Source organism: Raphanus sativus, chromosome 6 (genome assembly GCF_000801105.2).
Source record: "Raphanus sativus cultivar WK10039 chromosome 6, ASM80110v3, whole genome shotgun sequence".
NCBI classification, from domain to species: Eukaryota; Viridiplantae; Streptophyta; class Magnoliopsida; order Brassicales; family Brassicaceae; genus Raphanus; species Raphanus sativus.
Window position 1 is genome coordinate 18518405 of NC_079516.1, and position 9352 is coordinate 18527756.

General features: G+C 37.6%; 1 protein-coding gene across 1 annotated transcript; it reads right to left on the reverse strand.

Moving 5' to 3' along the window:
- Positions 1–1215: 1215 nt before the first annotated feature.
- LOC108812775 (cullin-associated NEDD8-dissociated protein 1) lies at positions 1216–8811 on the reverse strand. Its single transcript, XM_018585126.2, has 29 exons — positions 8669–8811; positions 8251–8319; positions 7996–8165; positions 7683–7890; positions 7226–7391; positions 6845–6974; positions 6547–6661; positions 6193–6350; positions 5982–6105; positions 5795–5845; positions 5646–5728; positions 5471–5555; positions 5296–5397; positions 5116–5214; positions 4892–5002; positions 4653–4736; positions 4316–4456; positions 4144–4236; positions 3903–4024; positions 3643–3805; positions 3315–3554; positions 2973–3221; positions 2710–2886; positions 2467–2613; positions 2251–2367; positions 2001–2169; positions 1839–1916; positions 1621–1759; positions 1216–1514 (listed from the first exon to the last, which is right to left on the reverse strand). The coding sequence occupies exons 2-29, from the start codon at positions 8284–8286 to the stop codon at positions 1418–1420; spliced, it is 3654 nt and encodes a 1217-aa protein (XP_018440628.1). The 5' UTR covers positions 8287–8319; positions 8669–8811; the 3' UTR covers positions 1216–1417.
- Between the last annotated feature and the right edge of the window lie 541 nt (positions 8812–9352).

Sequence of the window (9352 nt, forward strand, 5' to 3'; positions counted from 1 at the left end):
ATTCTATTTTAACCGGAGTGGAACATTTCACCAAATCTTCCTACCTTCCCATCAATCAACAACGTATCAACCCCAACAGCTTGCCTTTTTCTTAACATTTCAGGCTTGTCAAAATTGTTGTATCTTAGTCTTAACAACATCTCTATACGGACTTGTCTTTAACTCCGAGCAATGAAACTGGGACTTCGACATGATCTGAAATGGGAAAAGTAAAGGGATTCCCACCCGAGCTCTCACACCGTCTATACATACGCAATGAAGCTGAGGAAGCATGAATTAAATAAGTATTCAATATGAGAGAGTGGGATGAGTGAGATTTCTGGATTCATGAACGGTTACGTCGATTGTGTCAAAGAAGGAGAATCGTAGAGGTCATATTCTCCATCGTCAACATCAAATTCTAAGAAACCCTGTGAAGCAATGTTTTGAAATTTGATTCGGATACAGAACCAGACGATTTACCGGATCGTTGGGTCAAATGATCAACCGCTGATTAATATGAATTAAATTTATTATATAATAATATATTAGCAATGAAAATAAATATATAAAAACTAAAGTTAATATTTTAAAATGTTTTTTAAACATCAAAATAATAGTTTTATAAAATACTACAATTCCATCAAATATTTTTTCTTTGGTTCTTAAATTTTGGATTTTTTACAAAACCTAAATCCGATTAATATTGTCAAAAAAATTTTGATTTACATTGGGTTACCAAGTCTACTGGTTCAACCGCGTATCCGGATCGGATTCAAAACACTGTTATAAACTCGTGGACATTTATGAAAGAAAGTTTAAAAATTCAATGCCTTTCACAATTAACACCAATTAAAACCCATTAAATATAAGTTGAGAAAATATTTTAATGGTTAAAAAAAGAATGCCACATGACATTTTTCCCATAAGAAGATAAAAAACTTACTTTATATATAAAGATAACATAGATAGTAATAACAAGTGATGTCAAAAAAAAAAGATAGTAATAACAAGTAAATGTCATTTATTTTGACCTAATTTAATGTTAAATATTTAAGTGTTTCTGTACTGTCACCATCAAGTACAAATAAATCCCTATTGTCATGCCTATCTATGATGTAACCTGTGCTTTGTTTCCAATAACTTCATAGTTTATACAGTCCAAGCTTCTCAGGCTTTCACTTTTTGAGAGACCACCAAGTTAACGTTTCTACTCATTTTTAAAATTCGATCATAAGTATGAAAGCACAAAAGCAACCATTGAAAAGCCAAATAAAACAAGGCTATAAAATACCTCATCACAAAAAGAAAATTTAAAAGGCAAAAAACAAAAAAGGACAGACTTGTTGCTGATTTTAAAATTAGAAAGAAAACAAGGCTATAACATCATCGATAGCTTTTATGGTTCCTCATGTAAATAACAGAACATACACTCTTTTTACTCATTGCGGATTGTCTGATACTTCCCCCACAATGATTCAGACCTCTTCATCTCAGCCATTAAGCTCTTGAACTTGTGGCTGTAATCCACTCCACTGTTCATTTAATTAAATGAGAGAAAAAAAGAAGATCAGATTAGTTTGGATTTTAACGCAAAAGAGAAAGAAAAAAATCACAATCTTTAAGAAAAGGAAAGAGAACCTGATCCGATCCAACGATGAGATAGCACGAAGAGCACTTCTGATCATGTCTTCATTACGGTCATGCTCTTGCTTCACTGCGTCTTGCTTTGGCTTGAAGTTTATTGTTTTTTGAAGTGGTTCCACAAGCGAATCCAGCACTGGAACAAAACCATCATTGATAAGCAATTTTTTACCCGATTTGAAACAATGATTTTGGAAAAGCTATTTCAACATTACCAGCTAGCACGGCCGAGGGGCATTTATCCGCTAGTAGTGAGAGTATAAGATGACAAATCATCTTCAGATCATAATGATCTGCATAAACAGTGATTTTTGTTATAATGCTAAGCGTAACTCTTAAGGTTAATTAACATACAAAGAGAGTTCAGTCGCACTCACCTTCTAGTCCGGATTTGAGGAAAGGGATAATGAAAGAAGACGGATTCAGTTGATCAAGACAGCTATCGAGCAAAGTAAATACACACTCAAAAGCTGCTTTCCTCAGTTCAAGCCCGTCATCAACAACGTGCTTGAATGGCCCTAGATCAACCGTTCTTATTAACTCTTTCTGCATAACAGACATGTCTCAGTTAAACTAATAACAAAATATTATGACAGGACTTATTGTATCACTTATAATAGAAGTTACCTTGATAACGGTTTGATCGTAAAGAAGCGGTAACAATTCAGAGAGCAGTCCTTTAATAAGGTTTGGCTTATAGTGAGCAAAAGTACTCAGAGCTGACACAGCTGCACGCCTAACATGCTGCATAGATCGAGGAAACAGGAAAAGAAAGTTATGATCAGTCACAACAACATCAATGATTCTTGATATCGTCGAATTGGGAAAGTTTATGTGACCTACCCTGTCACCATCTTTAATTAGCATGAGGAATGAAGAAATCTCAGGGAAGATGATTTCATCTAATTTCTCAGGCCGTTCCACTACAGAATATTTCACAGCGGTAACAACAGTCGCACGAGTAAAAGCGGCTGGACTAGTCGTCCTTACCTGTAAAATTTCAGAATGCAATACCAATACAATTCATCATTCAAACTCATGACGGGAAATGATAAAATGAAGATAGTCAGATTGTTCTGCAGCTACCTTAAGTGCAGGAACCAGTTTCTCAGGTTCTATCAAAGCCATTTTTCCCAAGCATTCAGCAACAACATTCCTTACACCCTCTTCCTCGCTTTCACAGTGGTTAAACAGTAAAGCAAGTATTTTCTCAACACTGGAATTCTGGAAGTCAGCTTTATCAACAGACTGCCTCACGATCACCTGAAAAACCAAGGAATAAGGTGTCAAGTCCAGCAACATATCTAATTCTATACTATAATATAGATACTTGTTCAGAAAAAACAAACCTCCTTGAGCGAATGAAGGAGAATATATTGTTTCTTCTGTTGATTATCAATCTGGTTCAAGATAAAAGGTAAATAATTCGACAGATTGCCAACAGCAATGTTTCCAAGAGCATATGAAGCCGCAGACTTTATTTCTTCAAAAGGAGATTGGAAAGACTCAATGACGATCGTCTCAATGCCAGCATGTGCGCTTAGATCTTTCCTTCTCCCAATCTCACCAAGAGACAACAGGGCAAGATGCTGTTTTGCCTGCGCAGAGAAAAACCATCACCCCAAAAATAAGCCTTCAAATAGCTAGATCTACAAAGGAAAATAAGTAGTTTTTCTAATCCGAGAGCTTACTGAATTTGTGCCGCTGTCATCTTTAAGGATTTCTATAAGCATTTTAACTGTAGATGAGCAATTCTTATCACCTGCCGCGAGACAAAGAACTGCGACACACTGTGCAATTGAATATAATGCTTGCTTTGGGACACCTCCAGACTGAGGAGAAGGCTTAGCACAAGAAAGTAATGAGTCGAGCAAGGTGTAGAAACTCGTATTTGCATGATACACCAGAGCTTCAAAGAATCCTTGCAGAGCCTATGACAAATATTCACAATATCATTTCTTTTTTTTATCTTTGATCCCAGGCAAAGTATACAACAATTCAAACAAAACACAAAATTACCAAAAGTGCTTGACCCTGGAGCAACGGACTTTTCACTAAAGTTAATGCCTGCGGAAGAACTTTGTTGCGAACCGCCAAACTGATATTTTCACTACAACTCTTTCCGGTCATCAGAGTGCAGCAGAGTTCAAGTGCAAGAGCTGTCATGTGGAGGTCCGAAACGCTGAAAAAGACAGATGAGCGTCATACTCTTAAATAAACCTCCAACCTAGAAAGTTTAGAGAGAGAAAAACATTTTAGGAAGTTCTGGACAAACAGACCATATCAGAGATGAAAGCTCCACAACAATCACTTCATAAGCATCTGAGTCGATTTTATCACCGTAGGCTGTTACCAAGGTATTCATGGTAATCAGTGTTGCTTGCCTTAGAACCCGATTAGCCTGTTTTACATTAATACAAATTGCATAAATACAAGATATTGTATTCAGGGATTTTTTCACTGATTATGAGTCAGTAAACAGAAAAGGCACATATTTGATATTAGTAAGAGGTCATATACCTTTCTTAAGAAGCCAGTTAATTCAGCAATCAAATGGTCCAAGACACATGATAGATCAATGTGCAGCGGAGAAGTTGCAATGACAGCAAATGCCTGCATGCACCAACACAATCACAGACATGAGATAATAAGAATTAACGTATAAAAGCGTCAGCAGAAGTACGAGAACAACCTTTACTGCTGTCAGGCGAGTGATTTCGTTTCCCATTCTGTCAACAAGCACAGGAAGGCATGAAGGTAACGCTGCTCCAAGTTGATCGCCAAATGTTGAAATCACAAGACCCATGCAGGTAATAGCACACTCCTTGACCTCCTGTTACAGCGAAGAGAGATTAAGAAGCATAAATAGTACCATAAAACACACAGCAATTTGCTCGTCTTTTCCAATTTCAGCAATAATCATTAAGACAATTTGCAAGAGTTCAAAACTAAAATTTAGATCTAATGCCCCAAAGCCAGGATACTCAAAAAAGACGAAAACAATAAAAAGGGGGATTTATGCCACAAACCTGGTCCTGATCTTGATTTGTCAAGCGAGACATTATCGGATTGTAGATCGGATGAACAAATGGTTTAAAATCAAAGCCCATACCCTAAACCACAGAAGAGAAAATATCAGTGGAAGCAAAAATCTGTGGATTGGCTACGGGTAGAAGTATAAAAAGTTAGAAAACGCTGACTCTAGATTTTGAGAACACACTGACTCAAAAAGTGAGTAAATGATGTCTCAATGTAATGAGATATTCACCTGAGTACTTGGGCGTACTACTCTGACAAGTTCCCCACAGACCCTTAATGCCTCAGCGGTCACCTTGTAATAGCGTTCGCCAACAGCAGCTAAAACAGGACTAGAAAGAGCCTGGTTTGACATTAAAGTTAAAGAGTCAGTTTCTGACGTCTATGAACTCGACACTAGTCACTGAACATTTTGTCAATATGTCAATAGACAGAAAACAACAAAATGTTTCCAACCTTAATGTAAGGATGAAAAACAGGAGGTGCATGCGATGCCAATACTAATTTTGTGAAGACAAGAGCTTCGATTTTCAAATTTGAAGTAGAAGATTTATCCTGGAGGGGACAAAGGAAGAAACATGAGCAAAGAACAACACCGAGAGTATGTAAATAAGCATACTGAATATCCCCACTAACATTTAGCGCTCGTTCAATTCCAGGAACTAGTGAACCAATATGATCAGCAAGGCAGTCAGGCAGGACGACCACAAGTTCTCTCAAAACAGAGAATGCACCAACCTACAAAAAGGTAAGGAGTTCTAAAAATATCGAATAGGAACCAAACCAAAAAGAGAAATTCACACTTTCGTACCTTTGTCTTAACAGACTTTTCACGCAGTTGCCTATTTATGGATTTCACAATCTTTGAGACTTCTTGCTTCAGCAGCCATTTCGCACTGCATCGATCAAAGTTATATATTTTGTTAGCAATGATTCGTTATTTAATGTGACAGAACGTATGGAGTAAAAGGAAGCAGAAAATTTGCCTTGATTCATCGGTGTCAGTTTGACCTTTTGTGACATTTCCTGTTTGCCGTAACAGATCAATGAATGTGTTGAAAATATCCATCTGTAACAACAGTAACTCGCGTCAGTGATCGTTAAGCAATGCAGGTCGAGTATTAGTTTTACATACCTTCACATTTTCCTCCCTTTCCTTAAATCTATCAATCAGTTTTGGGCAGGCCTACAAGAGAAGTTATTATTAAATTCCTAAACAATAGAGACTACAGTAAATATTGATTTCTTATTTTAATTAAACATATCAAGAGAAGTAATTAAATATATAATCCTCTCGATAGGTGTTAGAAAAGAAAAAATACCTCTTGATATACTTTAGAGATCATCTCAGAACGAGAAACTATTAATCCTGCCAAACATTTGGCCGCTGCTCTTCTAACTTTCCAGCTTGCATCCTCATCATCCGTGTACTCATTCGCACTCTCACTGTGAGGCAAAAAGACACGAGCTACTGAGACAAATGTGCACTGCAAGAGGCTAGGTTACAGATTCAATGCATATGTTATAACTTACTCATCTTCTTCATCCTCAAGAGTCTCTTCATCAGTATCTTCCTCCATATTGTCCGTAAAGTTTGGGTCATAACTTATGTATTCCAAAGTGAGATTCAATATTTCATCACAGTATGGTGAGATGTCCCTTGGACACCGTAGCAAGAAACTTTCAAGTGCCTGCAGTTAAATATCACAAACTTTCACACAACTTTCATTGAAGCTTAATAAGATTAAAATCCAAATTTCAGACGACAAAGTACAGAAAAGAAACTCCGAGAACGCCTACGTAATTGGCCGATCAAGAAATTGGATAAGAAAATAAAAATATGCACGCCTAGTGAGAAAGTAGAAAATAGGGTATCTTGTGTGAGACCTGTAAGCTATACTCGCGGAGCTCCTCATCATTCTCTGAAGCGCTGGTGCAGTAATTGATCAATACTGGAACAGTGTTACCAAGATGAGTCCCAAATCGGTATCCGACAGAGCGACTGAAACAAAAAATAAACGAATAAAAATCATCTGTCACACCCATGGCAACTCTAATCATAAATTCATAATACGCAAGGTAACCCGTGCATCCCAATCAATGAATAGTCAGGACAACCACAACTAACAGAAACATATACATGGTTAAGACGAATACCACAACAAAAAGGATAAAAAGGAAGAACCTTAAAGCTCCAATCATTTGAATATTGGTGCGTGTAATCTCCGATTTCGCATTCTTGTTACTTAGGTTCTTCACAACTTGAGCTGTAGCTTTTGCGAGCAGATCATCAGACAGACTCGAAGCAAGAGATGCTGAAACCCAAAAATGGAACTTAAATGAGATATCCAACATCGAATTAAGACTTACACTAGGGGGAAACAAATGGAATTGAATATATCATTTGAACCCGCGTTGGTATCACATGAAATCATGAATTGACACCAACAGCTGAGATCCATATTCATAAATTTATTAGCCATGAGTTTAGAAACTGGTTTCACATTAGCCAACTATTGACAGTACTAGAGCCAACAATCTTACAGTCTCAATTTTGTTAACTTACCAATGCATGTAACAGTCTTCTTCCTGACTGTAGCTTGGTTACAGCCCAATTGCAATAGCAATGCGTTCAGTAGCTTCTCGTGATCATCTGCCATCAAACTTCCGTACTTTTGAACAACATCACACATGATCTCAAGACATTCACATTTAATCCCTGCGCTCATTCCCTTCAGCAGCAAGATAGCAAAAAATTAGTTATTTGCAAAACAAGTAGATTAGGGTAGACACATAATAACAAGCGTCTACTGTTCTCTGCCCTACTAAGAGTTATTGAGAAAGAGCTATTAAACTGACAGCGCCAGCAAAACTATCAGGTAAAATCATTCAATTATAATTATCAGTCTAATGTAGCCTGACTTTTACTTTGAATTGTAAATTTGTAATTTTGCTGGTATCCTGAAATTGTCAGGCCCTCACAGTGGCATCGAAAAAAGGAATATGCCTCCTAGCCCACTAACCTGGCCACTTATCCCTCCAATCATTTGTGGAGTTAGAGTAACAAGAATAGATGGAGCAAGCGAAGGAACAACTTGAGCGACAACAGTTCTGAGAGCAATGCTTGCGGTATCACGGTGTTGGTCTTTCCCATGCAGCAGTTTCTCACATAATTTGTTGGTCATCTCCACAATACGCTCTTCTCCAACCTTCTTCACCAATGGAGCAAGACTGGAAGAAAAACCATACATCAAAGTTCGAATACAGTCAGCTAATTTACAAAAAGAAAAAATCTCAAGACAATGAAGAGCAAGTCTAAGAGGGAAGAAAGCAAACCATTTAACAGCCAATCCAGAAACATCGCCAGCTACATCATCAAGCTGTTTAAGTATGATGCTCGACAATCTCATCTCCAAGTCCGCATCGAGTTTAAAGGATTCCTTATTCAGCTCATTGAGCAAATCGGAGGTTGCCATATATCTAAAATCTTTATCTTTACCAGTCATCTAAACATTGAAAAAAACAGATATAAGAAAGGTTTGTGTAATCAATAACAAATCGGTCTTAGTTCAAAATATATGATGGAAAGACCTTTTCAATAATTCCAGAAACTTGCAAGTTCGCCATCTTTGCTTGACCTTATCGATTCACCCCTTCCAACTGCATCAAACAAGGGATCCATCAGTCACAGCAAAAGCAATGCAACTCAAACAAACTCTCGATATAGTTCAATACGTCACAAACATGGTCATAAGAACAAAAGAGAAGCCCCGAACAAAGGACTGATTCAGTGATTCTCTCCCGATGATAAAACCTAATCGATTTCCCTAAGAAAACTTATGATCAATCGCAGATCACAATCGAGAAGTTCGGTTCAATCAAATCCAAGTACCTTCACACCAAAACCCTAGGACTACGAGTACGACTACGAGTACCAAAAGAGTTAGCGCCACACATCATCAGACTTCTCGATGTGGCGCTAAACAGCAAAAGAGGAGGAAATCCTCACCTCACAAGACGAAATCGACGAAAGAGATCGCCGGAAACGGAAGCAGAGAGCAAGCGAGAGGTCCGATATAACGGTGGTGAAGTTGTCAAGGGGAGACACTGTAAAGTTTTTGCCCCCGGACTCGCAAGCCTTGATATACTGCCTTCTCGTTTCTTAACAAGGAAAGTATTAAGTTTAAATGGGCCGTGTGGAGTTATATTGGGCCTGGCTGATATCTAACATTACCTTTTACGGTTATTTTACATTCTCGTGTCTATCCTTAATCCTTGCGAAATTAAATACATAAATATTTTTAGTCTAACATATTCACAATTAACATTATTGATATTTATATTTTAGTTCATCATTTTTTTTTTTATTAACCTGGGGTACCCCGGGCCTATGGAAGGGCCCAGACTAATCCCCAATGGGAGGTGCAGCCCACGGATAGACCCTCTCTCCGGGTATGCAAATGAGCCCTAAAGCATAGGCCCATATCGTGTTGGTATCCAGAAATCATGACTTAGTTCTCTCCAGCAGGGTTCGAACTCATAACCTGGGTGCAGGAAGGAGTTCGTCCTTACCATTGGGCCATGATGTTCTGGACATTTTAGTTCATTGTTGTTAAAATTTTCTTCCTAAAATTAATTTTGGGAATAAAGAAAATATGTATAAATTAAATTGTAACATTGACATTTGATTATA

What these genes read in the sequence shown, in the direction of transcription:
- LOC108812775 (XM_018585126.2), bottom strand. Translation starts at nt 8,286, where the DNA reads ATGGCGAACTTGCAAGTTTCTGGAATTATTGAAAAG. An exon ending in TTTTTCATCCTTACATTAAG is followed by an intron (nt 5,003 to 5,115) that starts GTTGGAAACATT and finishes ATGTCAAACCAG; the next exon opens with GCTCTTTCTAGTCCTGTTTT. An exon ending in TAGTACGCCCAAGTACTCAG is followed by an intron (nt 4,737 to 4,891) that starts GTGAATATCTCA and finishes TCTGTGGTTTAG; the next exon opens with GGTATGGGCTTTGATTTTAA.